Here is an 18428-nt window from a genome sequence, read left to right as displayed (position 1 = left end):
CAGCAACCTCAAACTCCTGGGCCCAAGTGATCCTCCTGCCTCAGCCTCCTGAGTAGCTGGGACTACAGGCATGTGCCACCATGCCCGGCTAATGTTTTCTATTTTTAGTGGAGACGGGGTCGCACTCTCTCTCAGGCTGGTCTCGAACTCCTGACCTCAAGGGGTCTTCCCACCTTGGCCTCCCAGAGTGCTACAATTACAGGCGTGAGCCACAGTGCCCAGCCTTTATAATGTTTTCATCACCCCCAAAACAAAATTTTTACCCACTAGGCATCATTCCCCATTTCTCTGCACCTTAACTCCTCCTCCACCCACTCTCCACTTCCCTTCCCTTTAGTTCTAGGCCACCACTAATCTACCTTTTTTTCCTCTACAGATTTGCCTATTCTGGAAAGTTCATATAAATTGAGTCATATAATATATGGTCTTTTATGACTGGCTTCTTTCATTTATAATATTTTCAAGGTTCATCCATATTATAGTATGTATTAGTACTTCATTCCTTTTTATGGCCAAATAACACTGCCTTGGATGGATATATCACTGTTTATTCATTCATCACTGGATGTATATATAGGTTGTTTCCAATTTGGAGTTATTGTGAATAATGCTGCTATGAACATTTGTGAACAAGTTTTTATTTATTTATATATATATATCTTTGAGACAGAGTCTCCCTCTGTTGCCCGGGCTAGAGTGCCGTGGTGTCAGCCTAGCTCACAGCAACCTCAAACTCCTGGGCTCAAGCAATCCTTCTGCCTCAGCCCCCCGAGTAGCTGGGACTACAGGCATGCGCCACCATGCCCGGCTAATTTTTCTATATATTTTTAGTTGTCTGGTTAATTTCTTTCTATTTTTCAGTAGAGACGGGGGGTCTCGCTCTTGCTCAGGCTGGTCTCGAACTCTTGACCTCGAGCCGTCCTGCCGCCTCGGCCTCCCAGAGTGCTAGGATTACAGGCGTGAGCCACCAGGCCAGGCCTAAGCATTTCCTTTTTTAGCATGTTAATTAAACCTGATGCTTTCTCAGTAGATGGTGCTGGAAGGATGTTGCAGGAGGAAGGGGGATTATCTTGCTGGTTCCAGTGGCTACACCATAGGTCAGCAGTGTAGACGAGAAGACATGTGGTGGTAACCTGCCCCAGCCACACCCTGGCCTGGGGAGCACTTTGACAGGGACACCGCACTCCAGGCCTCCTACCCACACTAGTGCCCCAACTCGCTCTGCACACCTGCATGTCTGGTTACCAGCTGTGGCTTACCTGAGTGGTTCCTGCTTGCCCAGGGACTGAACATCAGCACTGGCCTGGGCAAACTGCCGAATTTCTCTGCTATCCAGTGCGCTGCGACTATACCTTCTCCAGTAAGGTGTGAACCTCAGGACTGGGGAAATGGAGGTGGCCTCCCTTCGTTGCTTGTTCTTCCTTGGATAAGCTCCCTCAGCCCAAGTTGCTTTTATTATAGCATGATATTCTTTATACTACACCTTCCCTGTTTAAACCAATGTGTGGTTTCTGTCTCCTGATAGGACCCAGACTGATACACTTAATATCAATTGTATGTCAGGCAGTTTTCTAGGCATGAACAAGACAAACAAGGTACTTGCTTTTTATGGTGCTTATATTCTAGAAAGATTGTTAATTAAGACCTACCATGCAAAACTTTGAGGTAGAATATTCCAAGCACAAGGGGACACGTGTAAGTGATAAGGAACTTCATGAGAACTAGAAAGACCAGTGGGGTTTGACTTCGATAAGGGGGGTTACCAAGAGATGAAGTTGAATAGGCAAGCATTTCACATGGGATAAGTGTAACTTATAGTCAGGGAAGTTTTGAGAACGAATGAAAGCAGTTTAAACTGGGACACATGGTCACCAGATTTATTGGCTATGGTAAAGGAGACTGGATATAATTAACACTTTAAGTGGTAAGATGTAATTGGAAGGCTTTACATAGGTAAGTACCATCATGACTCTAAAAGATCACTCTGGTTATGCAGAGAATGAATTATAAGGATGCAAAGGTGGAGAAAGGGAGATAAGACAATGGATCATGGAGAAAAGGATGTATTCACTAGGCTCTTTGGGGACAGTCAGGGGTATCATCCTTTTACTCCCTCTGACATACACAGTACTACAGTGTAAGGAACATTTTGGGAATAAGGAAGGCTTTGTGGCGCTCATGTCTGGGCTAAGATGAAATAAAGGTAGCCACTCAAATATTTTTAATATGTGAACGGAGTGTCAAAACTTATAGATGAAGGCATTGAAGTGTGAATGAATTCGGTAGAGGGCGAGGTATTTTATCTAAATAGGAGCTAAGAAATAAATGGTAAATCAAACTGAATAGGTAGCAGCTACCTTGCTGTGAAGGGGTTGTGTAATCCCCTAGGGGGCTTAAGTTTGTTCTGTAGTTGACTGGAAGCTATTGAAGGATTTTAAGTAGGATAGTGATATGTGGCCCACCTTCTGTATCTGCAGATTCTACCAACTGCAGATCAAAAATATTTGAATAAATTAAAAAAACCAAAAACAATACAGTATAATAATTTTTCACACAGCATTTACATGGCATTAAGCACTAGCAATCTAGACATGATTCAAAGTATATGGGAGGATGTGCATAGATTATCTGTAAATGTGCCATTTTATATGGACATAAGCATCCCTGGATTTTGGCATCTGGTGGGGGGGGTGTCCTGGAACCAATCCCCCAGGGATATAGAGGGAAGACCGTATGTCATATAGATCCCCTGATAGCAGCATAGGATGAATTTTAGAGAGCAAAGCCTGGAGGAAGTAAAAAAGAACACTAGAGAAAAACTGAAGAAAATGGTTAATTCTCATTGTGAAAAAAAGCAACACTATTTTTTTTTTTTAGATGAAGTCTTGCTCTGTCACACAAGCTAGAGTGCTATGGCATCAGCCTAGCTCATAGCAACCTCAAACTCCTGGGCTCAGGTGATTCTCCTGCCTCAGCCTCCCGAGTAGCTGGGACTACAGGCATGCACCACCATGCCCGGCTAATGTTTTCTATTTTTAGTGGAGATGGAGTCTTGCTCTTGCTCAGGCTGGTCTCAAATTCCTGACCTCAAGCAATCCTCCCAGCTCGGCCTCCAGAGTGATAGGATTATAGGCATGAGCCACCACACCCAGCCAATATAATTTATTAAGCATGAAAAGCAATGAGTGAATCCTTTTCTATATAATCTGTATAATAAATACATATTGCTGCTACTTTTCTATGTATGAGACTCTAAGAAAATTGCTTGCTCCAGGTCACAACAGGTACTGATTTAAAGATGATTTCGTTGTTACAGGAAGGACAGAAAATAAATAATGCACCTATGATGTCATGTGTACATTCAGAATTTTTATTTTTAAACAGAGAACTACAGTAACATTAATAATAGAAAATCCATATAGAAATATTGACAATCTGGTCACCAAGAAATGGGAAAACTTCCACCCTGCCTTACTGCCAACCCACCAGTTGAGGAGCCAGAAGTAGAGATGCATTTAGAGGAAGTCAACCTTTTCCAACAGAACCGTGCACCGTAGCTACATGAGGTTTTATCCAAAGGTTCAATGACCAGAGGGAATGGTGAGAACTGAAGACTAAAATACTGTTGTTGACAAGGGTTTGGCTAAAGGGTCTGAAATAAGCACCAAGGAGAGAAAGGGAACTGAAACAACATATGAAAAATGGAAGAGAGAGTGAGAGTCATCAGGGTCCCATCTCTATTTGTAAAAATACTGCAGAACTCAGAGATGACAGTAGAGGTGTCCATGACCTGTGGCAGGAGGAAATCCCTGCGTCTCCTCTAACCCTTTGAAAAGCTCCAGAGGTAGAAGCAAGTCTTCTATTTCTTATCCCCTTAAATGAATGCCTCCCACTCCCCCAAAAGTCCCTCTCCAGGTCCCCCAAGAAGCCAATGTCCTGAGTTCACACTTCCTTTCCTATTCCCATTGTCTGAATCTGGCGCGAGGCTGAGCCCTCCACTCTCAACCTCAATGTTTAGGAAGTTCTCCCCTCATTGTCTGGAAAGGCAGCCAGATGAGTCTGAATTCTGAAGTTCTGGATACCAATTCCACCCAGCAGAGGCAGTGTTATTTAAATACCTAGGGACGAGGGGGTGAGTTTTAATACATTCTGTCCAAAAGGAAGCTGTAAGACCAGAGGAAACAAGTCACCAACAAACTACTTCCACCCAGAGCAAAGTGACAGTGCACATACATTCATACTCTCAAGTGTGGGCTACACTGCACATTGACTCATAATATTTCAACTGTGTTCTATTAGAAAGATTCAAGTCCCCAAAGGGTACTTGACATAGTACCACAGTAACATGGTAAGACATAGACAAGCATGCCATAACCCTAAAGCAAAAACATACTTAAACTAGATAATAATCGTTCAGGAAAAATCCTCTCCCAGAGCTGAGGTTACAAATTCTAAGCTAGCTATCACATTTGCCTCTGAATTCCTTTTAAGCTACAGATTAAAACAAAACAAAAACTAACACCTAAAATCTCTAAAGAACAAAATGGAGAAATACTAAGCCTCTACCAAGAACCAATTATTTTAGGTTTCCCATTTGAAAGGCTCTCCCACCAGATGGGTGATGGGATTACTTAAAAAATACATGAGTCTACAACAAGGGGAAGGAGTTGTTTGGTCCAGTGTGGGGGAAGAGGCTTTCTAGAAACAACTTTCCCTTTTCTGGACTCCATCCAAAATTAGAACTCATCAACCGCCAGTAACTACAATGCCCATCTTAGTTAATTCTACATTTCAAGTAATACTACATATAAACTATAATCTTAAAGAAAAAAATTTCAAAGGAAATCAGTAGCTTTTTTTATACAGGCACATGACTTTTCTGAGAAATTAAACTTAAAGACTTTCCATGTGAAGGACAGAAATTATTAAGGGGCAACATACAAACCTCAGGCACCATTTCATATAACCCCAATATGGAGCTACATTTTTCCCTAAATTCTTCCCTTCTTATTGCACCTTAACCTCTCTAGCATCAAATCTTCTCTATAACCTCTCTTGAAACACCTCCCTCTAACCTCAATTTCCTTATGTTTTCATTATTTGGTAAAATTACTTTATACTTTAAAAAATAAATATTTATGCAATAAAACCAGAAGGTAAAATAAATAAAACTCAAGTTAACTTGCTGTGCAGAGCTGTACAGAAGGGAGGAAGGTGCTCGTATTTGATCCCCCTCTGCCTTCCACACTCTTATGTACATCTGCTTCCTGGTAAGTCTGAGGTTGGGGGGATTGCACCTTACTCTTCCTGCCCTATATACCCTTGTGGGGCAATATTAGAACCTAAGGGAGGAAGAGCTGGCAAAGTTGTCATATGCCAAGCGGCCAATGCCTCCTGAAATGAAGGTAGGTTCACTTGGTCTCTCCTAAACAGAAGAGAATGTCCAAGAAATGAAACATTTAAAAAGCCATTGAGAATCCAACTAACCCCAGCATTTGGAGTGCTCACGGAGTGTTCATCTGAGTGCTCACAGAGTGTGCGGGATGAGAAAGGAATCAAGTAGCAGCAGCCAGAAGCAGTCCTGGGTTCATCCTGATGAGGTCTCTCCCTCAGTCAGGGAGAGGTTGCTTTTCCGTGTTGGGAGGGAGGTGGAAGGAGGCATGACTTAGACATGGGTGGTGGACTCCTTAAAAGGCTGGACGCTGTTCATTTCCATGCTGGAGGCTTTCCCAGCTCTGTCTGCAGCCTGCCCTTCAAAGGCCCGTGTGATATCCTCAAAAGTCCTGCCACGGGTCTCAGGGACTTTGAAGAAGGTGAAGATCAAGAAGATAACGAGGAAGCCAGTGAAGATAATAAAAACGTAGGCTCCTAAATAGAACTAGTGAAAGGATAGAAAAAAAGAAGGTTGATATAAAAATCTGGTAATTGATGAACTATGTCATTGAAAATGAGGGAGAAAATCTGATTTAAAGCCCTTGATATCTAATCCTTCATAGCATCAGTAACTGGAGTAGTTCCCCCTTTATCTGTGGTTTTACAGTCTGCAGTTTCAGTTACCTGTGGTCCAAAAATAATAAATAGAAAATTCCAGAAATAAATAATTCATAAGTTTTATATTGTATGTCATTCTGAGTGACATAATGAAATCTTGTGCCATCTCGCCTGGGACATGAATTTTCCCTTTCTCTAGTGTATCCATGTTGTATATGCTACCCACCTGCCAGTCACTTAGTAGCCACCCTGGTTGTCAGATCGACAGATCACAAGAAAAAGGATGAATATAGTACAATAAGATATTCTGAGTAGGAGAGAGAGACACCACATCCACATAACTATTACAGTATATTGTTATAACTGTTCTACTTTAATCTCTTACTGTGCCCAATTCATAAATTAAACCTATCATAGGTACGTATGTACAAGAAAAACAGTACAGTGTATGTAGGGTTTGATACTATCCAAGGCTTCAGGCATCCACCAGTGGTCTTGGAATGACATCCCCCATGGACTAGATCTCCCTTATCCATGGGGGATACATCCCAAAACTCCCAGTGGATGCCTGAAACTGTGGACAGCACTAAACTCTGTTGTTGTCAATTGGAGTATGTTTCTGTTCATGTCTGTTCTGATACACACACACACATTTAATGCCTTTTCCATCTTAACTAAGCACCTATCACACTGTGGCCATAACTTTTGCAGTTTGAGGTATGACAGACAGCAAAACTAGCACAATTTTTCTTCTTCTTCATAAATTTATGGACAGATGATTAGTTCTTACCATAGATCTTAGTGACCTCGGCTACAGTTTTTTTTTCTTTCAAATTAAGTGGAGAACTTTCATCGTTTCACCTAAAGGAAGCCCTTTACAGCTTCCCTTTGGCATATGTGAATTGTGAACATCACTACTCTTGCACTCTGGGGCCAATTGTGAAGTAAAATAAAGGTGACTTGAACACAAGCACTGCGATAGCATGGACAGATGGTCTAACAACCGAAGACGGCTGCTAAAGTGACTAACAGGCGGCAAGTGCAGACAGGGTGGATCCTCTGGACAAAGGGACAATTTAAGTACCCAGCTCGATGGAGACTTCATCAGGCTACTGAGGACAGTGCACAATTTAAAACTTAAGAATTGTTCAATTCTGGAGTTTTCCATTTAATATTTTTGAACCACAGGTAACTGCATCTGTGGATGAGGAGGAACTACTTCATTATTAAGGTGTATTTTAAACATGTTAGCTTAAGTGGGGTGGTTTTAAGATAAGCTGAGGTTACTTACTGCAGCAGAGGGGAAGAGCAATCCAACTAAAAAGTTGGAGGTCCAGTTGGAACAACCAGCCACTGCCATTGCAGCTGGGCGGGGTCCCTGGCTGAAGAGTTCGGCCACAATAAACCAGGGGATGGGGCCTGGTCCAATTTCAAAGAAGGCCACGAAGACCAAGATAGCCCCAATACAAACAAAGCTCATCCACGAATATGTATCCTGTAAGAGGAAGGAACAGAAGAGAGTTAGTATCAAGGATGGCATGACCTAGGACCCACTTCTCAGAGATGAGTGCTGACCAAATGGCAAGTATCTTCAGCCCCGTGGTACCACGCAGTTACTGGCCTTGGATTAAAGGCCTTGCCTGGGCTTTTAAATCCTAGCTATTGTCATCTCACATATATCATTTTGCACTGAGACCAATTCGTCATCTATAAAATGGGATTACCTAGATATTATTTTAAGAATTAAATAAGATAATTTATTTTACAAGCTATAATGTCATATGAATGTAAGGATTATAAGTATCTCTGACGATAAACCTTTCTTACAAGCTCTGGGCATCTTCTCTCAAATTTGACTGTATTGATGATCTTCAAACTCAACCCACCCCCTCTGTCACAGAAGGTCAACTGTAACTTCTCTTTTCTTCCTTCCCCCCTTTTTCTTCAAAGAGCACTCACCTTTAATAACAAAGAAATAGTCATAAGGACGGAGCAGAAAGCCATCCCACCAAGGCCTATCATATGTAGAGTCCTTCTTCCTGCTCTTTCCACCAGAAACAGCTAAAAGAAGAATAATATAACATGAAACTTCTGTTTTCCCTTCCATGAAAATACTGTATGAAGTAGCTGAAATCTGCCTCACCCACAGCAGGATACTTGTTATAGTCACACCTCCTCTTCACCAATTTGTAGTTTATTTATTTATTTTTAAGACAGAGTCTCACTCTGTTGTCTGGGCTAGAGTGCTGTGGCGTCAGCCTAGCTCACAGCAACCTCAAACTCCTGGGCTCAAGCGATCCTACTGCCTCAGCCTCCCAGAGGGCTAGGATTACAGGCATGAGCCACGTCACCGGCCTACTCTGAAGTTTAAACCATCCTGTATAATCTCTTTTATACTTTCCTCCTTCCCATCCATTCCATATTTGCTGGAAGAGTGAAGATTTACACCCACCATTCAAAGTATCTTTCCCAAAGAGGAATTAAATAACAAGAAAAGCTCCTGGATGACGGATGATAGGGAGGCTGAAGGACATGCATCTATCTTTGAACATCTGTAGCAAGAATCCTTTTCTGCCCACCTCCGCCAAATTATCAAATCACTCAACTTACAGAAACTACAGTGAAGATGGTATTAACCACACCCGCACCGATGGTGGCATAGATTGGCTCCTCAACACCCGCATCCTTGAAGATTCCCGTTGAGTAATAGAACACCTGGTAGAAAACAAAAGACACAACTTTGACACAACTGTGCACACCAGTTAAATTGAACTGCAAAAAATAAACTTAGAAGTCCCAGGAGGTAAGTTGTCCTTTCCCCAGGGTTTTTGTTCAATCACAATATCCTTTCTGCAAATGAATTATCTTCTGTACCTATCTCCATTCTCCTCTTAATTCTTCTCACTTCCATTTTTTCCTTTAACTATACTTATTCCCACTGCTCCATTTAGTCTTATGTTTACTTCACTAATTTATACAAGGGTTCCAGTGCTTTTTCAATGGACTCTTCCCCAAACCCTCAAAGCACTGATAGGCACAATGATGTCTCAATTCGACAGCAAACAAACAGAATAACCTTAGCCTGCTTATTTAATAAGCAGAGCTTGGGATGGATTTCCTAGCCCTAGGCCCTTTCCAAGGGTTTTAGGGAATAGCAATTACTATTTTTATTTAATATATTACTATGAAATAAACTACTATTTAATATATACTATTTTTATTATGTTAGACATTATGCTAAAATGTAGGGTTGCTGTAACTACCATAGTTAACACATTATCTGCCATGTGAATTGTATTTAACTCATACTAGTTTTGAGCCTGGGGCCTCGTGAAGCATATGTAACTCACGCATCTCTTCACCTTGCAAGCTGTGAGAACTATCTTTAAATTGCATATAACTCAAACACAGAAAACAATAAAAAATAACTTTTTCATTAAATTAGAAAGGATTATTTTGCTTTCAAAGTTTTTATTCTATTTTTGTAATAAAACACTGTGGCCCCAAGGAAAAAAATTTTTTTCTATTGTCCATCTGTTAAAGAGATATCAAAATATTGGATTTAGGCTGGGTGTGGTGGCTCATGCCTATAATCCCAGCCCTTTGTCAGGAAGGTGGCTTGAGGCCAGCAGTTTGAGACCAGCCTGAGCAACATAGAGACCCCGTTTCTACAAAAAGTAAAAAATTAGCCAGGTATGGTGATACACGCTTATAGACCCAGCTACTTGGGAGACTGAGACGGGAGGATCGATTGAGCCCATGAGTTTGAGGCTGTGGTGAGCTATTATCATGCCACTGCACTCTAGCCTGGAAACTGTCTCATAAAAAAAAGATCACACTAAGACCTCAAGGTAACAAAAGAACATTATCTAGATCAGCCAGATTCAGTTTATTTCACCCAGAATATCTGCCTCCATAGCAACACTATTCAGTCTTTTTGATGAATATATACCTCTACATTGGGATTTACCTTCTCAAGAAACAACTCTTCAAATCCCTAATACCTGAGGTGGACACTATGTGTAGTGATATTTTCTAAAATAAGATTACAGGTGTGCTTTTGAAACAGATTTGTAGTATCATGCTCAATTCGCCAGAAACTTATGTTCTGGAGCGAATTAAGACAGTTAAAAAAAATCCCAGTAATATTTTATGATGACATCAAGCTTGCAGGGAAAGACATTTGAAGAGTTAAAATCAGCCATGGATAGTTATGCCAATTCTTTATCAAAATGTCTACACATCAAAAACATAAATGTGTATGTACACTTCTCAGGCAAACTTCTTACAGTAAAATTACCTTTCTATCTAGTGCCATCAAGCTAGGCAAGCTAACCCCCACATCATCTCACCTAAAAACAATTTACGCTGCTAGCTAAACATTACCCAACTGCTCATCCATCTGCCTTTAAGGGAAATTAGAAAACATGTTCAAAAGTAGGTCGGAAAAGTGATTTCCAAGCCTGCTGTGCATCACATTTATTTTTTTATACACAATTTCTAGGCCTCTCACGGGAGAGATTCTTGATCCAGTTGAGTCAGGAATCCAGCCCCCCATAACTATGGTGTAGCCAGCTCTGGGTTAGGTTATGCCCAGGGAAAAATCTGCTCATTGACTAAGTTGGGAGCCATCTTAGTCCAACAATAATGACTTTACACACCATTTCCTGAAGTGGGAAGAGTCTGTCCTGCAGAATGCTCATCTGTCATGGGTGATTTGTCCATGACCTTTTTCTGATCCTGTCTTGCAGGGCCCCTGTTGGGGTGAGGCAGCCAGGGAGGTGCCTCGGGTGCATTCTCAGGGCTCCTTCTCAGAGCTGCACTTGTCCCTGGGTGCCTCACCTGCCTCACTACAGTCCCAGCCCTGCTCCTCTGGCAAGTCCTGGGAGCATATTTTATGCCAGTAATATATGGCCTACATTATCATTTTCAAATGAGGAAATTTGAGACTGGATCCATCAAAATCACCTAGGAGGCTTTCTCAAACTACTGTATCTTTTCGCTCAGTTTCTTTTTTTAGAGACAGGGTCTCACTATGTTGCCCAGGCTGCACTTGAACTCCTGGCCTCAATCTATCCTCCCACCTCAGCCCCCTGAGTAGTTGACACTACAGGGGTGTGCTACTGCACCCAAACAGCCTCTAACCCCTCATGAGAAGCACTGCTACTTGAGTACAAATATCCCAGTGTGTCAGGCAGGAGAAAAGGCCCAGAACCAAACTTATTTTGACCATCAAGCATGTTTCACAAAATCCTGTCACAAAATGATTTAATCACATTTATCAAAGACTAATGGAAAACCTCAGGGGATTCATCAGTATTTAGAGGTGGGACAAGGGTGCTCTTCAAGTTGCCAGTGTCCTTCCAGAGATTTCCTATTTGGACCCCAGGGTCTTACACTAATTTTAGTCTGTAAAGTCCTGGTAAAAAGTCAAGGCATGTAAAATCTAGGAATACTTAGGTTGTATGGCCTACATTACCACTGATGACAGCATGTAAGGTAAGATCAGAGTTAAAGAGGAATGGAAATAAAGTGAGTGGTCAAAAAAAAAAGGGGGGATAATGAAAATAATGGGACAAATGTTAACCATAAGTTCCAAGACTAAGGGTGACTTAAATTTTTCATTTTAAATACTTTTTCATTTTTACACATGCAAAATATATACTATAGATATAATTTTAAGAAATAAAAAACAAAACCCAATCAAAACCTGGATAATCAACATTTTCTGAGTGGCTACTATTTGGCAACCACTGTGAGGGACTTCGGACTCCATATATGTAAGAAGGTGAGCCAATGCCACCCACCCCTGGTGAATGCTTTAAGTGAAATACTGCAGGAGGCCTTTGACCCAAAAGTAGATACTCACAGCATTGATTCCAGAGAGCTGCTGAGACAGCTGGAGCACGATGGAAATGATGATGGGCTGTTGGTAGCTGGGTGCTCTAAAGAGCTCCACGACGGTGACACGCTTTTCTTGTGCCATCCTGGCAGACTCATCTTTCATCTCCTGGATATCCTGGGACACATCCTGGGTGCCCCACAACCGCTGGAGGACTGGTGAAAAGAACAAAGAGGAAAGGATAAAGACAATGTACTGCCCCAAATTCATCTTTCCTGTAAGACAGCTGGGAAGAAGCCACACAGGATGAGGTGATCAGTGAAATCCATGCCTGAGCTTGTCTTCTCATCTCATTCTTTAGGGGTTGCAGGATTTTAAAGTTTGATTCAAGGGTCATCAGAAAATCCTTCACTTGGGTTCTGAGGGGCAGGGAGAGGGAATGACAAAAAATAGATCCAATACCCCCATCCTTAAAACAAACCACAACCCCACAATTTCTACAGTGAAGTGTGAAGGATACTCACTCTCCTTAGCACTCTCCTCTTCCTTTCTGTTAATGAGCAAGAATCTAGGACTTTCAGGGCAAAACGGAAGGGCTGCACTTTGTAGGATAGCTGGAATGATGGTGAAGCCTAATAGCACGGGCCATAGCTCTTCAGACCCCAAGATGGCTTCCAGACCAAAGATCTAGAAACGCAAAGATAATGCTATTAAAACCCATACTTCATAGGCCACAAATTCATTAAAAAAAAAAGAAAGTTCAGAAAATATGTCTTCTTTTTACCACAAGAAAAGATAAACAAATTGTGCTTCTTTCCCTTTCTCTACCCTGCCTGCTTCTTTAGTACTATCGTTGAGCTACAATAACAATAATATCTGAAACTTATACATGCAACTCTGAATATGTGCTTTACCTATGTTAACTCTTAATCAGCCATGAAACTATAACAACACTCATTAGGCATGAGAAGTTCTAGAGTACCTGGGCCACCAGGATCCCGATGACAATGCCCAGCTGGTTTAGAGTGCCAAAGGCACCCCGTAGGGCAGTAGGAGAGACCTCTCCAATGTACATGGGCACAAAACCAGTGCAGAGTCCACAGAAGATGCCAATAACCAAGCGGCCCAGGATCAGCATTTCAACCGACTCAGCTAATTTACAGAACCCCATGAGGCAGCCACCAGCGATGGCCAACATGTTCACAATAAGCATTGAATTGCGCCTGTAAAATTGATCAAAGACAAAGTGAGGTTAGCAACGTGATAAGCTCTGAATCTCTCCCTTTCCTTCCTCATTCTGCTCTTCTCCAGGCTTCTATCTCCTTCTCTTTTGGTCTAACTTCTGTTTTTCACTTTCTATTATCAGAACATTTCTAGTTGGGAGAATCACTTGAGTCCAGGAGCTCGAGTCTGGCCTGGGCAATATAACAAGATCCTGCCTCTTTAAAAAATAATAATTAGACATTATCAAATAAAATAGGTTGCCACATTAATTTATTAAAATTGAGTTCCATTTACGTTTTGAGAACATCTAATTTGCAAACTAAATGGTTTCTTCATCAGTCATTACTGAAACTATATTCTACCCTCTAAGACATATTATTAAGCTAGAGTAGAATGAGAAGATTCAGTTTTCTTTTTTGGGGAAAAGAATTCAATTCAGTTATTTGGCCATTATCCTCATGTGCCACAGACCAAGAATTACAAAAATATTTCCTACCAATCTTGTGTAACATAATGATAATACTTGTATGAAACCCCAAAATTTTTTAGAAAAGTAAACAACTTCAGACCTTGTAAATTAATGTTTCTGGGAAACTCCACAGTTGAGCTTACTAGAAAATAACTCTGAACTAGCCTAAGCTGGACTGCAAAGACCAAAAATTCATATGGCCCATCCCTTGCAAGGCTGGCAGAAGCTATGCAGGGTAGCAGAGCTCTAAGTAAGAGCAGTCATACTCAGGGCCAGTTGGACTAGGTTTCCTTTGATTAGAATTTGAAATATTCTCATTCAAATGTACCATCACCTCCCTGCCCTAATTCTCTATATCTGTCCTCAGTGCAACCAGTATAGCCCACTGCCTTGCCCAGTTTCTGGTCAGTACCTGCCAAAGCGGTTGACAAACAGTCCAACGGAAAAGGAGCCAATCATACCACCAACGGAGAAGATGGCCACAGACAAGGACCAGAGGGATGTGAGCAACACATCTGAGGGAAGATTTTCTAGCTTCTCTTCCAAAGTGTAATTGAGAAAGTCCCTTATGATCTGCAATATAAAATGGGTGGAGGACAGACTTAACAGTTGGATGCGAACAAAAGATACAAACATCAGGGGTCATTTCCTCCCTGAGAGAACAACTTTACCTTTACTTTACAGGTAGAGGATCAAAGGCATGACTCGAAGGGGATGGAAGAGACAGATGACATGTTACTGTTAATGTTACTATCTCAGAAGACCCATTTTTTATTAGTCCTGAAAGCCCCAGTAGGTGGCAGCACTGATGTTCATTGTCTACCTCAGCCCTTTCCTAAAGCACCCCCTTCTTTGTAACTAACCCCTAAGGGATAACATAGGAAGTGTATCACCACGTGGAGAGAGGAGAGTAAGAACTGGCATGGGCCAGAGCCCGGAGAGGAAATGAGCCTCTGCTTGGATTAAATGACTCCACTAGATTTCCCCACCAATATATTCTCCCTCTTCCATTTTAGCCAACCTAGATACAAAGTTTGTCTTAAATTCTGAATTCTTTAAATCCTACTTAAATGAAAGGAGTGACATCCTTATGCCAAATTCTAACTCTCACTGCCTGGCACTTACTGTCTCAGGAGCATTGATGACTCCAGTGTTGTAGCCGAACTGGAAAGAGCCGATTGTAGCAATGGCAATGGCGAAGATCAGAGATGGGGTGACCTGAGGGGAGGGCAGGACAGGGAGGAAAGAAGAAATAATCCTTAAAACTTTTGATTGATTATTGTCTCTCATTAAGTATGGAACTGTATTAGGAGAACTTAACCTATGAGTGGTATGAAACAGACAAAAATCTTATGACATTTAGGTAATGAATGGGGACATAAAGGTATAGGTTATACTGAAGAACGCCCATCTGGAGATAAGAACGTGAGGTTAACTTGGGCAAAATGGCAAGAAAATTAAGGAAGGAAGAAGTTAAGGCCCGGTGAGGTGGCTCACGCCTGTAATCTTAGCACTCTGGGAGGCGGAGGCAGGCGGATGTTTGAGCTCAGGTATTCAAGACCAGCCTGAGCAAGAGCAAGACCCCGTCTCTACTAAAAATAGAAAGAAAATTAGCTGAACAACTAAAAAATACATATATAAAAAAATTAGCCGGGCATGGTGGCGCATGCCTGTAGTCCCAGCTACTTGGGAGGCTGAGGCAGGATTGCCTGAGCCCAGGAGTTCGAGGTTGCTGTGAGCTAGGCTGATGCCATGGCACTCTAGTCCAGGCAACAGAGTAAGATTCTGTCTCAAAATAAAAAAATAAATAAGAGAAACTACGTTAGTCAGTTTGGAAGCATTTAAAGCCTGCACCAGGTAAAAATAAGCACAGAACTGTGCTCAAGAACAGGGAGGGGCCGGGCATGGTGGCTCACACCTGTAATCCTAGCACTCCTAGCACTCTGGGAGGCCGAGGCAGGAGGATTGCTTGAGCTCAGGCTGAGCAAGAGTGAGACCCTGTCTCTACTATGAAATTTGGTTGGCCGAGCAACTAAAAAAAAAATTAGCCAGGTGTAGTGGCGGGGCCTATAGTCCCAGTTACTTGGGAGGCTGAGGCAGGAGGATTGCTTGAGGCCAGGAGTTTGAGGTTGCTGTGAGCTAAGCTGACGCCACGGCACTCTAGCCCGGGCAACAGAGCAAGACACTGTCTCAAAAACGAAAAGCAAAACAAAAAAAAAAACCTGGGAGGGCAAAATTGAAAAGACAGCCTTAGGTAGGATTCCTAAGAACTGATCATTTTGGAAACAGCCAGATCCAGTGTAGTCTCACCTGTACCCAGACTCACAACTCACTGAAGCTGGAGTGGTAGCAGTGGTATGCGTTGTCTTTGAGTCTCTTATCTCTCAGGACCATGTAACCCAACCTATCTACCCACTGCGTCCTGGCCAAATTTGAAAGTCTTCCCGTTTACTAAATACAGTTCTGCTATACCCAACCCAGGGGTGTGTGTGAATCCCAACCCGACATATGAGACATTTCTTAGTGGGGGGAATCAGAAAGTTATCTCTCACCTTGCTGGTAATAATTCAAATGGACAAGTGGGTATTATTTTAACTTTCCACCTTGGGGCAGCTCAATTTCCATGCCTGAGGCCATCCCCTACAGTGGCTCGCCATTCCCTTCCGCCTTTCCTATCACAAATCCTTCCTTTTCATGTCAGCGGGGACAGCAGTCTGGGGGCTTCAGCTGGGGAGCTGACCTTGCCTGCAGCCTCCTGGTCGGCCTTGAGGCGTCTCAGTCCCAACTAAGCATCAGCACCCCAGAGGGCCTGCTGGTACAAGGCTCTTTCTGTTAAATCCTTTTCCTTTTTAGTAAAAAAAAAAAAAAAAGGTTTCTCCTCTCATCATTCACTATCTTGGAGGACCTTTTACTCTTCAGTCTCATTTTTTCCCATCCTTTCTCTTATTTTCCTTCGTTTTCAAACAAATTTGTCCGGTGAAAATGCCTTTTTCCCTACAAATACTGCACACACAACACAGAAAAACATATTAATATATCCTGCACTCAGAATCATAACCACAGCAGGAAGGAGAACCGGAATTCTCTTAGTATTCAGGGAATCCTACAGGATACAGAACAGACGGCAGGACGCTGACCTGCACCCCAAACAGACCCCAGGTCCTTTCAAGGGCTAATGCCTCCAGAGAAGCCTTCACACTGGCTCTGGAGCCCACACTTGCAATCCACACAATCAAGCAGCCCCTGATCCTCTGAACACTCAACCGTCTCTCGGGCTCAGTAGTGTATAGTTATGCAAATAAACCTGAGAAGTAAACACAACTTCTCCAGGTGACTTTCCCATGATAGGAAGGTGAACAGAACAGGGATAAATCCTTCATCTAATACGACATTCAAAGAGAACCGGTGAAACTAGAGCACTGCAGGCTGGAGAAGCAATGAAAAGGCCTTCAGATGGCTTTGGTGAATCAGGAGGAAACAGAACAAGGCAATCACCATCAAGATTTGCCTTTCTGAGTGTACCCCAAACAAGCAAAAATAACCAGAAATTATAACATTCTTACCTTTTGTGGCCCCATGCCCCTAATCTAATTCTTTTCAAATCTTCGAGAAAGATCTGGGAGTGGGATTCCAGAGATACCTCTTCCAGCCAACAAAACCTTCAAAATGTCCTTCTGGGTAGCAAGTTTTCTTCAGGTCCTGAGGATTGCTCCGACACTCACTCTCACCATTACAGCATCTGTGGCTCCGGCCGCGGTCACGCTAGTTATAATCTCTGCAAAGGGTGGAGCCTGGAAGGGCGACAAGCCCCCAGCCCCACCCCACACCCGCCCAGTTATCCTCGTGACCACTGGGAATTTTGCGTTATCAGAATTTCAGAACTCCCCTCCCCCCGGCCCCCTGGTTATCACCCTAAGGCAATAACGCCCTCCCCCGTTTTAAAACCACATCCTGTCACTCCACCCCCGTTTTTTTTTTTTTTTTAAGCTCATCTTTTACGTCTTCCCTCCTGTATAGCAGCTACAGCCTCTTAGTTTCACAGACAAAACGCTACCAGAAAAGCCTTGAGGGAGGGCAAATATACTATTTTTTGCTCTCCCATCAGCTCGGGATTGATTAAATCTGCAGAGAAATGAGAAGAAATCTATCTGTAAAAGGAAAGGACGAGTGGGTGCTACCGTCAGCGATTTAAGGTTGTTTGAAGAAGTGTTAGGCAGAAAGAATTCAAAATACTATGAATTTATCAGCTGCTTTTTTATTGTAGGCAGGGTCTGCAATCTTCAAGGGGAAGGAAGGACAAGAAGAAAATCGTGGGAAGAATTTGGCCAGTTTTGGGTTTTACTTGTCCTCTGATTAGCATAATCTCACCTGGGGGAAAGGACACCTGGTTTTCTAGGAGCCAGACTGAGCCGGCAGCAGGAAGGAGAGGATCAACGCCTGTCGGATACAATCCAAATTCCTATGGCATCCACCATACCACCCACTCTGAATTCTGCATCGCTTTGCCGCTAGTCTCAGGCTTATAGAAACATAATAAATATCCAATTCAATTAAACTGATATTTACTGAGCACCTGCTATGTAAGAGATTTTGAGCCATGAGGAATTTATAGTGTTTCTCTTCTTCCATTTACAAAAAATTAAAAAGGGCAACTGATTCTCACACACTGGGAAGGATTATTAGTATCCCATTAGTTACAGACTTTGAGTTTCTTGAAAGAAAAATGTGAGGTAGATATCTGATTACTAAATTATGCAAAAAAAAAAAAAATCCGAACAAGGTGACTAGGAAAACAAAGTAAGAAAAATGAGAACTGAGGAAGACAAAGGATAATGAGGGAGAGAGAAAAGTGGCTCCACTGTGAGAGTAAACAACACAAAACAAGGTAGTTTCCGTTTAAAA

At 42.3% G+C, this 18428-nt stretch overlaps 1 protein-coding gene across 3 annotated transcripts; it reads right to left on the bottom strand.

Annotated features, from left to right (window-relative positions):
* Positions 1-3384: 3384 nt before the first annotated feature.
* Positions 3385-17232, bottom strand: LOC138396632 (solute carrier family 2, facilitated glucose transporter member 3). Of its 3 annotated transcripts, XM_069490198.1 has the most exons (10): positions 17090-17232; positions 14652-14744; positions 13939-14099; positions 12816-13056; positions 12358-12520; positions 11861-12048; positions 8602-8706; positions 7951-8052; positions 7283-7486; positions 3385-5878 (listed from the first exon to the last, which is right to left on the bottom strand). In XM_069490198.1, exons 1-10 carry the CDS (start codon positions 17102-17104, stop codon positions 5666-5668), a joined length of 1485 nt encoding a protein of 494 aa, XP_069346299.1. In that variant the 5' UTR covers positions 17105-17232; the 3' UTR covers positions 3385-5665. The 3 variants fall into 3 exon arrangements, with proteins under 3 accessions (XP_069346299.1, XP_069346300.1, XP_069346301.1); XM_069490199.1 differs by lacking the exon at positions 7951-8052; XM_069490200.1 differs by lacking the exons at positions 13939-14099; positions 17090-17232 and having other exon boundaries at positions 14652-14738.
* Between the last annotated feature and the right edge of the window lie 1196 nt (positions 17233-18428).

The sequence above is a fragment of the Eulemur rufifrons genome, chromosome 16 (assembly GCF_041146395.1).
Source record: "Eulemur rufifrons isolate Redbay chromosome 16, OSU_ERuf_1, whole genome shotgun sequence".
NCBI classification, from domain to species: domain Eukaryota; kingdom Metazoa; phylum Chordata; class Mammalia; order Primates; family Lemuridae; genus Eulemur; species Eulemur rufifrons.
The sequence above is the reverse complement of the archived record's forward strand: the minus strand, read 5'-3'. Positions and strand labels throughout refer to the sequence as shown.

Bases quoted from the DNA above. Each gene is read 5' to 3' on its own strand.
- LOC138396632 (XM_069490198.1), bottom strand. The intron at 13,057-13,938 runs GTACTGACCAGA...TCAATTTTACAG, and splicing joins TTTGTCAACCGCTTTGGCAG to GCGCAATTCAATGCTTATTG. The intron at 12,049-12,357 runs GTGAGTATCCTT...TCTTTTCACCAG, and splicing joins AGAGGAGAGTGCTAAGGAGA to TCCTCCAGCGGTTGTGGGGC.